The sequence below is a fragment of the Vulpes vulpes genome, chromosome X, assembly GCF_048418805.1.
Source record: "Vulpes vulpes isolate BD-2025 chromosome X, VulVul3, whole genome shotgun sequence".
Taxonomy (NCBI): Eukaryota; Metazoa; Chordata; class Mammalia; order Carnivora; family Canidae; genus Vulpes; species Vulpes vulpes.
The window spans coordinates 78226874-78244147 of record NC_132796.1 but is presented as its reverse complement, the minus strand read 5'-3'; the positions used below and the strand labels follow the sequence as shown (position 1 = coordinate 78244147).

The window sequence follows — 17274 nt, the reverse complement described above, 5'->3', positions numbered from 1 at the left end:
GCTCGTAAACGGCATTAGAACTAGGATTGTTTTAGTCCAAAGGCTATGTATAAGCTTTCCACAGCAGCAAGCTATTTCCTAGCACTGCTGGATCTGATTGAAGTTGCTCATTTCCTAATTAGCAGAAATTACATCTGGGCTTTTTAACCAAAAAGCCAACTTTGCTGCTAGAATACGTAAGTTTGAGTCTGCCATCTGAATGGGCATCAGTCCTGCTTTCCATGTTAGGTGAATAAACAATACAAAGCTGTTATTTAGGGGATTTATATAGATACTTTGTCTCTCCTACACAATAGTAAGGCATTTGACAGCAAGGGACTGTGTTTTATCAATACTTCAGCAGCAGAGTGGTACCCAGCATCTAGTAGTTTGTTGAACGAACGAATGAATGAATGAATGAATGAATATCCACCAAGGTGGTTGAAAGGAAGAGAGGAGACGTTTTAGCATTGTTTCAAGACTCTAGTCTGGTGGCTTGTTACAGCTACCACTTTGTACAAAAGTAATATTTTCGCATCTCCCGAGACATAGACTCCTTGAAGCAGACTTATCTGCTGGGAAGGAGAAAGCTCTGATTCTGACATCCCCAGTCTCTGCAGTGAAACTGACAAAAGCAGAGACCATAAAACTTGATGCCCTTCAACAATAGTGATGAAGATTGGGATGAAAGTTGCATTTGCATTTGCCAGGAAGGATTGGCTAAAGCAGAGATGAATAGTGTAAACAAGGTCTCATAGGAAACAATCCTTTAACCTGTTTAAGAAAACAGACGGTTCTCAGGCATTCTCAAGCACTTCAGAAGTGTTTTATCTGAAAATACAAGTACATTTATATGCAAATGGTTGTTGCATCTAAAACACTCCATTCTTACTGATTAAGTAAATAAAGTTCCTAAAGAATGTCCATTGTGCAACTCTTGTTTTAGCCTAATTCTAGTAACTGTATGTACTTGAGAGTAATAAAACTATTTCTTTGAGACATTCTGTGATGGAATTTTTAACAATTCAGACGAACCTCCTGCATTAGGTAGCCTCAGTGAAACCGTACTACATATAATGCTTCTACTTGGATCAATTTTCTGCCCAGCAATAGCATCTCTTGGGCAATCTTGTTCCTCAAACTCTCTTAAACCAATTTAGAGCTCTTCCCACCATCAATGTCATTATTGCACGTGAATGTCTGTGTGACAGGAGAGAGAATGGGAGGAATAAATGGAGGGAGGAAGGAAATATTGCCTGATCTTGATGTTCCCTTTAGGGGACAAAAATGGATGCTATAATTTAGTTTCCCTTCCACTATATTTCTCACTCAAATGAGCAAATCAAAAATTTACTATGTATATATAATTATAAAATGAATATATAACATATTATTTATTCATTTTATATATATATATATATATTATATATACACATACATGTTCTTTGCTATAATAAATCCTTGATTGTAGGCTTTTATCAAAAACTACATATAATGTGTGATCCTTCCACACTTCAAATCCTACTTAGCCAAACTAGAAAGGTCGACATGTGCCCATGCACACCCTTCTGGCTGGCTAGCCCCTTGTTCAGAGAATCTTTCTACATTATTTACTTAGAATTATCCTAATTCCTTCCAAAATAATTTATACTCCCAGATTACTGGGAATTGTTAATTCTCCAGTGATAAGAGGGGTATTCCCTAGATTTCCCCTCCAATGGCTTGAACCCAGACTATTCAGACAATTCGTTCTGAGAAACTCAATACCTTAATTCAAATATAGGCTTTAATGCACAAAAATTAAATCTGTAATATCTAGTTATTTTGGATGCTTCAAATTAACTTTATTTTGTATCTTGTATATTGGACACTAACTGAGGTTTAGGAAGGAAGTAAGTGCTGAACTAGAGAGCCAGTGAATTATATGCTCTCTTGAAACTTAATGGCAAGCTTTCATCCCAGAAACATAAGGGGATTCTTGAGGCCTGCAGTTGCATTCCTGCCGCTCAGGGTAATCAATAAAATCTGGGGCAGGCAAGCCAGACAGGATCATGAGGGATTTGTTCCAGATTGTGAATGTTGGACAAACTGGAAGAATGAAGGTCACATCAAAAGTATGAAGATGGAGAGAGTTAGCTGGGTCATAGAACGACAGCATGTTGTTGTCATAATCCAGAAGGACACCCAGACGCTTCAACTGTGGGGGCACATCCACCAACATTTCCTTGTTGTTATGTCTCACTACAAAGTTACTATTGCATCGAGAGAAGACCCATGATGAGGCATTCTTGCCAATCCATTCGTTCTTGGGAGCGGACTTGTAGGCAATACCAATTGCATACCTGTGAGCCCATGGAAAGGAGAGAGAAATGAACATTTATTAATGATCTGATTTGTGCTGGACATCACATGGGATATATAAGAACTCTAATGCGTGCTTCCCCCTTTACAAAATAGTTTACATTTTAGGCCTATAACGTTGATAGCATGAGAGCCGGACAAAATCAGCAATTAGAGTGTTGGAGTATGGGGCACCTGGGTGGCTCAGTGATTGAGTGTCAGCCTTTGGCTCAGGTCCTGATTCCAGAGTCCTGGGTTTGAGTTCCACATCAGGCTCCCTGTAGGGAGCCTGCTTCTCCCTCTGCCTGTGTCTCTGCCTCTCTCTCTGTGTCTCTCATGAATAAAAAAGTAAAATCTTAAAAAAAAAATAGAATGCTGGAGTAATTTCCAACTCCTAGCCCAGTGTGTTTCTCAAGATTTTATTTTATTTTATTTTATTTTATTTTATTTTATTTTATTTTATTTTATTTTATTTTATTTTACAAAAGCCAGCCAATTTTTCTAGGAGTGGTTTTCATCACATGTCTTTTAACCTTGACTTACTGGTACTATGTTTGTACTATGGAACTGAATCTCCCAGGAACCTAACAACAGGGGAAAAAAAGGAGAAAAAAATAAAAGCAGGATCTACTCACCAGGTGCAGGAACCCATAACTACCTCCCAGTAGTGGCAGCCACTGTCAATGAATATATTCCCTGCTGCCCCATAGCACCCTGTGCTGCTAAACCTCTCTGGGGTATGGCTCTTCTTCAGAGAGCTTTCATCCTTCTCCATCTGCAACCCATCATTGGAGATCTTCAACTTCTTGTGAGTCATTTTCGGATCCAATTTAAAGGGTTGGCCTGAAAAAAAGTAGAGAAGAAGAAAATGCATGAGCAAGTATTTAAGAATGCCATCTTTGTCCCCTAGGACTATCACTACCAGGGGATTCTTGATATGATTCTTGATATTCTTGGGCCAGTGCAAGCTGGCTGCTATTTTTATTACATTATGGAAATAGAGACTGAAGGCATCATTTTCAATAAAATAAGAATCAGCTGCCCCCCATATGTTATCAAATTAAAAGAGGGCTCTCAGGACCTCATGTTCTCAAATATGTTTTAAACTCTGCTTTATTTCAGTGGGTAGTTTGGGAGTTAAGTAGGTCTTAGGGGAAGGAGTATTCAAGGTGAGATAGTGTAAGGGGAACTGATGAGGTTATTGCTGGTTGGTGACAGAACAAAAAAATAAGAACTCAGTAAAGGCCATCCTTCTACCCTCTTACAATTGGGATGTAAATAACATGATTAAGTGACTTCGTTAGAGTGTCTGATACATCATGAATGATCAGAGAGAACGTTTGTTGTGTAGGATCATTCACGACAGAGAATTCCTTAGAACCATAAGACGACACAAGTGACTAGGAGCCAATTGCTGGGTGTGGCAAGAGTTGGATTATACAAAATGGGTCTGTGGCAGACACTGAACACAACACCCATTCCCTGCTTTTTCTCTTTTGTCCACTTTCACTATAGAGGCCAGAAAAACTATAAAATATTCCAGTTGCTAGCCTCTCTTGCTGCTAGGGGTGGCTAATAAGATGGAAGTGAATGGAAAGAGAAGTCAGACAGATTTGGGGACACTTCGGGGAAAGTGCCTGCTTTCCCCATAGAAGGAGATAGCCATCACATGCACCAACCCTTTCTTCCTTTCCCTATCTTAAAAGGAAATCTGACCTCTAGAGGTAGCAATGGCCATACTGTGACCATGTGACAATAAGTCAATATGCAATGGGAGAAGGAGCCTGGGTCTTCTACAACATCATTAGCATAGAACGAGCTGCTGCACTGGCTCTGAACTGCCCACCTTCAAACTTCTTGCTATATGAGAAAGAGGAAAAAATACTATTTGCTTTAGCTACTCACAAATACTATTTATTAAGCTGAGTTAGTTGGATTTTCAGTCAACTTCAGTCAGAAGCATTCCAAACAGGTATGGCTTCTCTGCAGAAGGATCCTACCAGATTATCACAAATAGTACTGTTTTACACAATTGTTTGCCCCAAGCATGGGATGGGGTACAGAGAAAAACCCTGTAATAACACCCTCCCAAAACACCAGCTGCTACTACATATACTTTGTGTGTATCTTTGTGCTCATGTATTTCCCAAGGTCACCAGCAAACCCCAGGCCCAAAGCACAAACTGCTGTGGGTGCCTGCTCAGGACCTCCCTGGTGCAGAGGGGAAATGGAACTCTCCTTTTGGAATCACCATAACGTACTATTTGTTTTTAGTCGGGTGGGTTCACTGTTCCGGCTGCCTGCTTGGTTTATGGCTTTAACAATGAAGATGTAGCGGGTCCCGCTCTGAAGTCCATGCACTGTGTAGTGGTTCTGTTTAATGTTGGGCACAATCATCCAGCTATCCACTGAATTGTACAGGCCTGTAAAGAGGGGAGGAAGATAGAACATTAGCCAGCAGATAATAGAGGATGAGAAGCACACTGACAATCCATTAAAAGCCCCCATTACCACCACCAAAAAAAAAAAAAAAGTGAATTTCATTTTGTTTTCTTTGGAGTCCCAGGAGACAGAGTGAGGTAAATATCTTCTGTTTCTTTTCTCCCATGGAGCGAGGCTTAGGCCAGGCTCCCTGCCTCTGATAATTGAATGTCACCACTCGTGAAAGTTAGGTTGCTTCAGTTTTCTGCCCAGTACCATAGGAAAGGCCACTCTACAAAAGTCACAGAATCATCACTTTTATGGAGTCTCTGGATCTTTACACCAAAGGTCCAATCCTCTGAGAGCTGACTCTAACCTGGTATGGATGGAGCAGTCCTGGGCAGAGCACAGGAACATGGACTGTCAGAGCCAACAGGACACCCACACACTGTATTTCCCTCATTTGACAAATGGGAAACTAAGTTTGAGAGAAAAAAGTGACTTGCCCAAGGCCACAGACAGATGGTGATGGTGCGGAGAGTGTAATCCTGGTCTCCTTAACCCTAGTCCAGTGTTCTCTCCACCCACTACATGGCAATTCATGAGGTAGATAACAATATTCCTTTGTCCCTGAAAAGTATTGAAGCTTCCAGGGCTTATGTATGGCTCATCTCTCCCACCCCATCCTCACCCTTACTTCCAAAACTAACTAGGCTCCAAGGTATCATAGGGAAGCCAAAGAGATGGCATGAAAAACAAAGCCAAAATTACCATCTCCTCACTTGATACTACACATTTTTGCCCCTTCCTGGTTCTAATACTCATTTGAAATTGGATGGTCCAGGAACACATTGTTGCCTGGAACCTTCTTCCCTCTCAAGCCCAGAGATCTAGGTTTCTGCTTTCAAAAGTCTTTGGACCATAAACACTGACTTAAACAGAGAAAAATGTGCATAATTAAAAACATGTATTTGGATAACTGTGAGTAAAAGAGGGGTTGCTGTTCTATTTGTGAATTATTGAGGCTTCTTTTCTTCTGTTATCTGCTTTTTAATCAGTTTCCTGCTTTTTAACCACAATTCTACCAAAGCATGCAAAAGAGTGGGGGCATGAAAAATGAGCAGTAAATTTAGTCACTTCTATGCAATCCTCATAAAGGATTTAGTGAGGCTGAAAATTAAAAATAATCATGAGTGTTTTAGCAAAGAATAATAATAATCATTAGTGTCTTGAAAAAGATCTGATCATGAGGGCTTTATAATGAAGTTGATGGGAGGTTAAAAAAGTCTAAAGTAAAACTAGAAAAAGAGGCATAGTGGAGGGCAAACAGAGATGTCCTAGAAAGAATAACTGGTGAAGAAGCTCAGTTATGCTCATGAAAGGCAATAAGGATAAGGACCAGGAATAATGTTGGAGGGCTTGGTTATCCACGTGCCAATTCACAATATGAATGATAAACTGCAGAGGGAAATAAATGATCTTCCAGATATACTTCTAAAAGTATAAAACAAAACAAAACAAAACTTCACAATGAAGTACTATGTAGCTATGAAAAAGAATGAGAAGGATCTCTATTAAATGATATGGAGTGATTTCCAGGGTATATGGTTAGTGGAAAAAAAGCAAATAGCAGAAGAGCATATATGGTATGCTATTTTTTTTTTACAAGAAATAAAGGCAAATAAGAGAACATACATATATTTGAAGTTGATGACCTATAAGGGATAGGGGTAGGGGCATGGGATTAGAAAGATATGGGAGAGAAGGACACTTCTTTGAATACACCTTTTTTTGTATTATGTTCCCTTTGGGAAACACATTGTCATTCTATGAATTCATAAAATCACAATTAAATCAATATGAGTGGGAAAGAGTGGAGACTAAAACCAAAGGCAAAGTGACACCAACGAACCCAAACACACTTCAAATGAAAAACAACCACACCAAAGGGATGGGGGCAGGAGGAGAACTGAAAACAAATCCTGAACTATTGTTTGTTTCTGTAGTGGTATGGGCAAGGCACTTCCGAAACTGTTGCATTTATTATGGGATTAAACAAATGAACACGTGTGTTGATGTTGTTAGGAGCCAGGGTTCTCACCGTGGAAGGAAGAACAGACAAACATGGAATGGGGAAAGGCAAGAAAGAACTTTTGGAGATGGACTGGAATTGGTTGGAGGTATTGGTATGAACTCATGATTTCTACATATGTGTGTGTGTATTCATATGCACATGCATGTTAGGTATGTGTGTATGTATATTATGTGTGTGCATACGTATACATACATAGGTATATGTGTGTATTTCTAGTACCCAGATCCTGTTCTCTAATAACATCCTTCCATTAAAAAGAACCAGGGTTCCTTGGAAAAATGGCTGATTTCAAGGCTGGGGCAGGATAAAGTCCATATGAGCCTAGAATCTTTTGTCACGCTAGAAAGTAAAGAAGTACTCAAGAATATGATGGGAAGATATAAGGACCCAGGAGATAAATGGCCCTTACTGGCTAAATCTGGACAATCTGAGCATCAAAGTAAGCAAGGGCAGTGAAGAATTCTAAATCACTGAAGAAAGTGAATTCATGAGTCCATACTGATAAGTAGAAAAATAAACAGGGGGCAAGTATTTTGCTTACAGTAGAATGCAGAGCACCAACTTGTAAATGTAGGAAGGGATGCTCATTTGGAAAATCATCATTTTGCAATCATCAGAGTAAAAACTGATGGGTTTGATGAGAAAGCAGGACATGTTTATTGTCTCAGAGTATCACCACACAGATTGCTTATTAGTTGCAAAAGGAAAAATAGTAACTACATGGTTAAGAAATCCAGCAAAACCTTTGACCAGCTGAACAAAATGAGCATCATTAACGAAGGGCAAGTGGACATCACATGGCTCCAGATGTGATGTCCTAAGGAGGACAAAACGTTTCCAATGTAGTATTCCAGCCATGAATGCATAATCTGCATATAAATCATGAGGAAATGTCAGAAGAACCCAAAATAAGAGACAGTATAATAAAGAAATAAAAGGACATTCTAAGAAAAGATGTCAATGTCATTAAAGATAAAGAAAGGCTGAGGAAGTGTTCCAGATTAAAGGGGGCCAGGGGAAAATGATGATTAAATGCAATACTGGATCCTCAACTCTAAAGGACAATATTGGTTTCTTTCTATTCTATAAAGGATGTATTGGGTCCAGGTGTCAAAATTGGAATATGAATGGTGAGAACAGAAAAAGTATTGTAGCATATCTCTTAAAGCTGATAAGCACACTGTGGTTATATAAGAGTTTCCTTATTCTTAGAAAACCTACACTGAAGAATTTAGTGGTAAAAGGTCATGATGCATGCAATTTACTCTCAAATGGTTCAGAAATAGAGATAGGTAATGCTAGCAAATGATAAAGGAAACAGGACACAATATCAAAAAATAGATGAATCTGGGTAAAGAGTATACAGGCATTCTTCATGCTACTCTTACAACTTTTCTGTAATTTTGAAACCATTTCTAAATTTTGAAAAGGTAAAAATATAGGATTCCCTGGATATCACTGAGACTTGGCAAGATGGGGTTGATGACTGAATTATGGTAATGGAATTATACAACTTGTCCAAAAGGGAAAGACCACAGTATGGAAATCCATGAACCTGAGTGTAAATGTATGGTGGAGAACATTTGCATGCAAATAAAAAGGAGAGGAAATAGTTTCATATTTGTGGCAGTATATTACAGGCTGCCTGGTCACATGGAGGGTATAGCCAGTGCTTTCATAATGCAAAACACAAAACTGAAATAGAGGAAAGATAGACAGTAATGGGGAAGGCAATCAGCCAAACAACTGTTTGAATTCAGCTAACAGACCATCAGAAATATTATTGGCTTGTGACCATTCCAAATCTTAGACGACAAGGGGAGATAGGTACACATAAATGGAAAAGCTTAAAAAAGAATAAGGGGAACTACTTCTCCAGACAAAATTCTAGCCAACAAGAAAGAAATTTCTGGTTAAAGAAAATGTGGAGATTGATTATTTTAAGATTCCTCAAATAAATAGTATCATGTAGTATTTGTCCTGTGTCTGGCTTATTTCCTTTAGCATAATGCCCTCCAGGTTCATCCATGTTGTCATGAATGGCAGGATTTCTTTATTTTTTAAGGTTGAATTATATTTTATTGTACGAATATACCACATTTTCTTTATCCATTGATCTGTTGATGGACAACTTTTTGTATGTCAATTATGCCTCAACAAAGTGGTTTAAGAAGAGAAAATGTGGAAAAACCTCAAGGGAAAGTAGCTCTTAGAGTCAAGTTTCAATCAACAGTGGTATAACAGTGGTAGGCCAGACGGATGGTTAGGACTGGGACCTTGAATCTTCATGACTATGTATTTTCAGTAAGATAGTTTCATCTTTAACAATTATTTATTTGTTTGTTTGTTTGTATGGTGACAGGGGGGAGTGGGGGGAGGGCAGGGCAAACAGACTCCCCACTGAGCACACTGCCAGACACAGGGTTCAATCTCACAACTCTGAGATCATGACATGAGCCAAAATCAAGAGTCAGAGACTTAACCAACTGAGCCACCCAGGAATCCCTAAAATAGTTTTGTCTTATCTGCTCATTGCCAGACAAAATTTTGCTCAGTGTTCTGACTTTGTCCCTGTCCTATTCCACTTTTGTTTTCTTTTTTTTTTTGTCATATTTTATTTATTTGACAGAGAGAGAGAGAGAGAGAGAGCACAAGAAGGGGGATCAGCAGGCAGAGGCAGAGGGAGAAACATGCTGCCCGATGCAGGGAGCCCAACTTGGGGCTCCATCCCAGGACTATGAGATCATGACCTGACCTGAAGGCAGACACCTAACCGACTGAGCCACCCAGGCGCCCCTTATTCTGCTTTTCTATCAGTAACTGGAAGAAGACACAGAAGGCAAGTTGGGAAGGCAGAAACTGGATTTAAAAGGATTTTGGCAGGTTGGAATGTGAAGTCAAAACTAATCAGATGAAATGTAATAGGGATGAATTCAAGGAGTTGAATTTCAGTTTAGACAATCAAGGATTTGAAATGCCTAGGGATTTCAACTGACTACATGCTCAGTAGTCAACACTCAGTAGTCAGTGTGACTACTGGAATAAGAAGGTTCAGGGCTGGGGCACATCAGCTAATGGACAAGAGAGACAATCCAAAGATCCTCGGTGGTGGTCAGACCAGTTCTGGAGTACTGTATTCACCTTTTGACAGCACATTTTATAAATCATTTTGACACACAGGAGTGTGTGCCTAAAGAGGATACCATGACAGTAAAGGGCCTGAAACCAAGTCACATAAGGAGCAATTTGAAGAACTAAGGATGTTTTGCCTAGAGAAGAGAAAATTTAGAAGGGACATACATGAGAACTACCTAAAATTATCTGAAGAATGGTCATGGAAGAGATGGATCAGGTTTATTAGTGAAGCACAAAAGGACAGGACTAGGACTAATTGGTAGCTATGGGTGTAATTCAAGAAACATTAAGCTTGGGGGCCCCCAGGTGGCTCAGTTGGTTAAGCATCTGCCTACAGCTCAGGTCATGATCACAGGGTCCTAGGACAGAGTCCCGCATTGGGCTCCCTGTTCCACAGGGAATCTACTTCTCCCTCTCCCCGTCTCTCCTCTCAGCTTGTGCTCTTGCTTATCTCACTTGCAAATAAATAAAATCTTTAAAAAAAAGAAACATTAAGCTTGAAGTCTGAGAGGGTTGGGTTCAAACCTTGACTCCATCAGTTTGTAGCTCTGTAACCTTGGGCAACTCATTTAACTTGAACCTCAGCTTCTTCATCCATACAACAGAATTGGTATCATCTATTTCATAAGGCTAAGGGAGAACTCATGAAGACTAAGTGAGATGATGTATGTGGGAGCATTTATAAATGGCAAAGCATAATGCACATATAAATTATTATTGTCATTGTTATTTACTAGGAGGAAGAGTTAGGCCTTCTAGAAGGAAGCACTGACAATTATTTGTAGCTATACAACAACTGAATGGGTTGTTTTGTTAGAAGTGAGCTACTCATCACTGGAACTAGAAATGTTCCAGTAGAGACAGGAAAATCATCTACTGGTTGTCTGATAGAAGGGAAGATTAGCCTAAACGACTTCTAAAGTTTCTTCCAAATCAGGTGCTATGATCCTATTGCTATTAAGAATTATCCTTTAAGTTCCTCTTTACAAAGGACTATATGTCTTTGAAAATAGAGAGGACAGCCTTTAGATCTTTGTCACTTGGACTTATGTCTCAGCTCTCAAGAGACCACTGCTCTCTCCCACTCTCAGGAAGGAGGACAGTCGCTGGCTATAAGACTTCCTGGAGCAGGAGAGACAAATGCAGAAAAGCATGCTGGAGAGGCATTAGGGTTTGTGACTCTGCAACCTGAAAAAACACCTAGGAGCACAGCTACCCAGGCCAAGTGGCTTAGGTTGGAGCTGCACGAGGCAAGTGTTTTTAGAATTTGACCTCCAATGTCCTCTCACCTCCCCCAGCCCACCCTGTGGCCCAGAATTGCTGCAAAACAGGGAATGGAAGCCTATTGGGAGGGTTTTGTTGGAAAAACTCCTCTCATGTTGGCCTGCAGAAGTCAGACACAGAAGCACAAGTGTGAAGGTAAAAGAAAATATGAATTTGCAGCTATGCGGATCAGGGTGGGAACCCTAGAGTGCACCAGAAGGTGGGAATCAGTTCCAGTCTTGAATCCAGTTTTAATTCTGCTTTCCAGTGCTCCCTGCCACACAGAGGGGAACTCGCAGGTAGATCTGGCAATCGATGAGGCAAGTTTCTATCCTGCCTTGTCTTGCTCCAATTCATCTGAAGGTGAAACTAACATGTGAGCTCAGTGACGTCTTTTTGCACATCTTTCATTTTGTGGCCCACAGGCACATGTTTGTGTTCAGTGCAATTCTTGGAGGAAAGGGAGAAGGGGGACAGCGACAGAGGCAGAAGGTTTATCACTGTGGGTGCTGATACAAATAGGTACAGGAAAGGAAGTAGTTGTCCTCAAACATAATGCATTTTACCATGGTAATGAAGTGGAAGAAGAGCCGAGGAGAGAGATAGATGTTCACACACATAGAATCAGGAATGATGGTGGCTTAGTCACTCAGGAATGAATTCTGAGCTGTGTTCTGACCCAGGAGAATGGAGTGACATGGATTAACTGAGGAAAGGCCAAGGATTTCATAAACAAATAGGAGTGGCCCCAGTGACTGCCCAGCAAGGAAATACACAACTTGCTCGTCCACCCAGCAATAGTCTTTGCAAAGCCCTGGGGGAGGTTGCACTGTCTACGAAACACTATACTAAACAACCTAACATGTCTTACAAACACTTGCCTCGTGGCGCCCCGGCCAATCTTGAGCAGCTTACTGCTTCCTTACATTTCCTTATCTCTGGCCACAGGCCCCAACTACACCATGACTTACTGATGAAGTTAGCCTGGCCAGTGAATATGGTGTACTGAAGCTCATAGGAGCTGATGCTGAACTCATCGTCCGAGATCCAGTGGACTGTAATGGTGTCATGGGAAGCAGTACAGAGTTCCTCTCGGATACATGGTGGGTTTGGGGCTGTAAGGAAAGGTGGAAAAAAAGGTGAGGAAGGCACACTCTCTGCTAGGGAATTTTAACAATTGCTACTCTTGCTGCCCCACTCAACATCTCGAGGAGAGGAGGTTTTCTTAAAAAGAAGCTTTAGATGGCACACACCAAACAACCCAAAGCCGAGTGCTGAGACCTCAAGCTCCCCCAAACCACTTGGACTTCAATGATTATGATATTTTTAGGCAAAGTATATATAAGCCTAAGGTATGGAGGTGATTGCCCAGTTTCTACTCTCCCTGTACAAACACACATGTAAATATCGGAGCAACATGGTCATGTGGTTTTCTCATTGCATGACCTTCGACCTATTTTTTTATTCTAAAATAAGTTTTATCATATATTTTTTGGCAGTATAGCCAAGCACAAATTAATGAGTTCCCTCATCTGTGAAATAAGGGATGATAAATACCTTATAGATTTGTTGTAGATATTTATAATATAAAATTAATACACAGCATCTGGCATAAAACAGATGTTCAACAAATGACAGTCATTTTACTTTATTTTATTTTGTGTTTATGGATTGGAAGACTTAATATTTTTTGTATATTTTTTATTGCAGTTTGATTTGCTAACATATAGTATAACACCCAGTGCTCATCCTGTCAAGTGCCCCCCTCAGTGCCTGTCACCCAGTCACCCCATCTCTCTGCCCACCTCCTCTTCCACTACCCCCTGTTCATTTCCCAGTTAGGAGTCTCATGTTCTGTCACCCTTTCTGATTTTTTTCCCACAAATGACAGTTATTTTCATATAGAAACAAAAATAATGACAAATGCAAAGTTATTGTACGTGTATATTTTTCTCATGAAGTGGTCATTCAATAAGGTAGCCAGCATTTTTTTTTGTAGCCAGCATTTTTAATAGGCTAGTTGCATCCCTCATTTCCTAAAACTGTCTGTAAGCCAGATATTTCTTACATTTTTCTTCCTAATCTGTCAGTTCCTCAAATGTCCTTAAAACCATTTGAATGGCACTTGTACCTATGCAGGACATTTTTAGTATCCCACAATTGCCACCTGAGTTCTAACCCCCTCAACAACAAGTGACAATACATTACTGATAGGCTCATAAGGAGAAATCCATCAGCAACGTCTTTATTTTTTCTTGACCTTTAGATATGATAGTATACTCGTCTGCCTCCAGAAATACTTGACACATTATCTTTCTTTTCTCTTACATGAGCTAAAGTATATTCCATCTAAAAAGATATGCATATTGCCTTAAAGGTTATAAAAGCATTTTCATTACAAATATTGTCCTTTTCTGATTACCTTAACAGTAAGAGAACACCAAAAGACAAATATGTTAAAATGGGAAGGAAACCACAGTATTTTCACACCTGTTAAATAATCTAGCCCCTCCAGCAGTTTCTTTTCTCTGGAAAAATCTAAAGCAAAGTTTTCAAAGGCATCATTAAAATTGATGTCTGGAATCAGAACTTGAGAAGACGCTGTTGCCATAGCGACCCTGGAAAAGAGAAAAGTACATCAACATACATCAAAATAGGTTTACAACCTTTATCTAATGTTTGATTTCTGGTTCAACAAGGCAAAAATAAATGACTCGGAGGGCTTGATTCATTAAGTGAAAAATACCATATCTGAGTTTTTTCAATGGAAACCATTTAAATTTTAATAATCAGGAACCAATTAAGGGTTATACCATATTTATTCACATATGTTCACCCCTCAAATACACTCTCCCATCCTGTCTTAATTTTGAGAAGTAAATACAGGATATTTTCCCCTCTGCATCATTTTCCATCTGGCAGGCAGGATCAAAACTAGACCTCTGAAGGCTTAGTAAGAGCCTTACTTAATAATACTCATCTTAATAAGAGAGATTTTTTTCCTTTCTCTTTTTTATGCTAATCAACAAGCCAGCATGCTGGGGCTGAATTCAAGCCTTCACCTGAATACTGTATTTTGTTCACTCTTCTACAATATTTACATTTAATTTTATTATTATTTATTATTATATAATGTTATCTCCCCAGCAAGTTCTAAGCATCTCAAGAGCAGGGTTTATATTTTGTACCTCTCATATTGCCCATGACCCACAACAGTGTTGGATACATTGCAAATAAGTAACTGTTGAATGGATAAATGAATGACTAACAACACCACAGCTGCTAACATTTATTGAGCATTTAGTAGATAGAAGAGACCATGCATGCACTTTACACACACTTTAATTTACCTCTTGCCATAATCCTGTGTAGTAATGTTATTTCCATTTTGTAAATGACAATAAGATACAGTGTAAACAAGAAATGACACACAGAAAGCTCAAGAAACTTGCCTAAGGTCACACAACCAGTAAGGGTTAGGAAAAAAAAGAAATATAACTGAACCATGGTCACTGGATTCTAACCAATTTAGACAGCTCTTAAAAAAATTAAGGTAAATGTTTCTGTGCTTTGGCAATTCTTAACCATGATTACACATCAGAATTATCTTGGGGAGTTTTGACCAAAACATACATGTTGAGGCCCTGTGACAGACCTTCTGAATCAGAGCCAATGAAGAGCTTTGAGCATGCAAATGATGGAATGAAGAGAAACATAAACTTGGCAACAATATGGAATTAGAGTGAACAGAAGAGGTATTAAATAAATGTAAGGAGACCAAAGAGGAAACTTCTATGGTGAAATACTAAGGGGTTGAGGAGTTAAACATATATCCTCATGCTGTTATACCGTGCTACACTTCTACCAACAAGAGCTCTTGGCTGTTTGTGAAAATAGAGATATTTTAGGAACAAACTGTAGGCCAGGAGAAATAAATAAAAGACTAATTCAGTATAATCTTTAAGTCTCACACTGAATGGGTCACTTTTCCAGGATTGGATGAATAAGAAGACAACAACCTCTTTAGGGCAAGAGTTAAAGCAGAAAATTGGCTCATGAAATTTCATCTTGGCCTCCTCAATCTTCTTTCTTCCATTCATCCATCTATCAATCCATCTGTCCATCCATCCATTCATCCATCCAATACTGAGCACAACTAGTGTGCCAGGCACTGTGCTAGGTACACTGGAGACAAACAATTGTAGTGCTCAGCCTCACAAAGTTCACCATTCATGGAGGGAAAAGACATGAAATAGGCAATAGAAGTGCTACTACAAAGGGAGTGTAACACAAGACCTACCTGTAGGGACTTGAGCATTAAGGGAAATCTCCCCAGAGGAATTTCATTTTAAGCAATGACCCACATGAGGAGTAGGAGTTAGGTAAGCAGAGACTACGTGGATGTGTTCTCTCTTGCCCAAAGGCTGGGGAATTAGCAAAGTCATGCAGGGCCTTGTAGGGCATGTTGCAAACTTTGCAATTTATCTGAAGAGCAATGTGAGCCATTGAAGCATTTCAGGCAGATGAGTGATACTCAAATTTATGTTTCAGGAAGAGCACTCTGGCTGCAGTGACGGACTGGAAGGGGTCAAAATTGGAGGCAGATGAGATTTTAATGTGTCTGGGAGGGATCCCTGGGTGGCGCAGCGGTTTGGCGCCTGCCTTTGGCCCAGGGCGCGATCCTGGAGACCCGGGATCGAATCCCACATCAGGCTCCCGGTGCATGGAGCCTGCTTCTCCCTCCACCTGTGTCTCTGCCTCTCTCTCTCTCTCTGTGACTATCATAAATAAATAAAAAATAAAATTAAAAAAAATAATGTGGGAATGAGAAGAGAGTAGTGACAGGAGCGTAGACAAACAAAACAGAAAGTTAATTCACACAACATGAAAACAAATGGCTAACAAATATATATAAAAGCCCAACTACATGAAGAATCAAATTAATGCATATTGAAATGATATGGTGTTTAAGATAATAAAGAATGACAATTATAGGAGCTTTTTTTGTGCCTGAATTAGATAATGCCTACATATTTTATTAGGACTGAAATTGATAACAAATTTTGGAGATCAATTTGGCATTAAATACCAACACAGATGAAAATGCAAATATTCTTTGACACCACAGATCTACTTCATACATTTTTTTTACTAAGGAAATAACTGAGGTGTATGCAAATATACAACTGTAAGGGCACTCAATACACCGTATGTAACCTAATTGTCTAACTATGGGGAATGAGCTAAGTAACATGGTATACATCAAAAGATGAAATACTATGAGGCCACTGAAAATCAGGGTATCTGATAATATCCAATAACAGGGACAAGAATATGATATTTTGTTAAGTTTCAAACTTGGGTATAATGAAGCATATACAACACGACCTCCTGTTTGTGAAATATACATTAAATCTAAATATTGGGATACTAGGGGCACCCAGGTGGTCCAGTGGTTGAGTGTCTGCCTTTGGCTCAGATCGTGATCCTGGGGTCCTGGGATCGAGTCCTGAATCAGGCTCTTGCAGGGAGTCTGTTTCTCCCTCTGCCTATGTCTCTGCCTCTCTCTGTGCGTCTCTCATGAATAAATAAAGTCTTAAATAAATAAATAAATAAATAACTATTGGGATACTATACTCCCAAATGTTAACAGTGGCTGGAAGGTTAAGGATGAGTAAAAATGGCATTGGGGTACCATGTAAGTGTGTGTGTGTTTCTATGTTTAATATGTATAAGCAAAACATTAGTTATCTCTCAAGGAACATGATAAGTGCCATTTGCATGGGAGAAGAAATACTCTCCCAGGTAAAATTTCATTTTAACTGAAGTCTTGGTCCTTAATACATGATTACAATTATTATTAGTGGAGAAGTATTTCAGACCCTGTGAGAAACCACTGATGAAGATATTTAGGTTGGGCAGATGATTCTCAAGATAGGAGGGAAGAGCCTACAACAGAACCATAAAAAAACAATAGGATTAGAGGAATAGGTCAAAGGCGACTTGCTCACAAGGTCAAAAGGAACTAGGTAGGTAGGGAG

The 17274-nt window shown here is 39.5% G+C and overlaps 1 protein-coding gene across 8 annotated transcripts in view; it reads right to left on the bottom strand.

The window, feature by feature from the left end:
- Positions 1 to 1801: 1801 nt before the first annotated feature.
- MID2 (midline 2) overlaps positions 1802 to 17274 on the bottom strand; it is a 110628-nt gene continuing 95155 nt past the window's right edge. For 4 of the 8 annotated variants that reach the window (XM_026014877.2, XM_072743208.1, XM_072743207.1 and 1 more), the window contains exons 6-10: positions 13724 to 13851; positions 12205 to 12348; positions 4581 to 4742; positions 2955 to 3162; positions 1802 to 2321 (exon numbers count right to left, since the gene is read on the bottom strand). In XM_026014877.2, the coding sequence (XP_025870662.1) occupies positions 1919 to 2321; positions 2955 to 3162; positions 4581 to 4742; positions 12205 to 12348; positions 13724 to 13851 (1045 nt within the window). In that variant the 3' untranslated portion in view covers positions 1802 to 1918. Of the gene's footprint in view, positions 2322 to 2954; positions 3163 to 4580; positions 4743 to 12114; positions 12349 to 13723; positions 13852 to 17274 lie in introns of all 8 variants that reach the window. The other 4 variants (XM_026014876.2, XM_072743209.1, XM_026014878.2 and 1 more) reach the window with 1 other exon arrangement.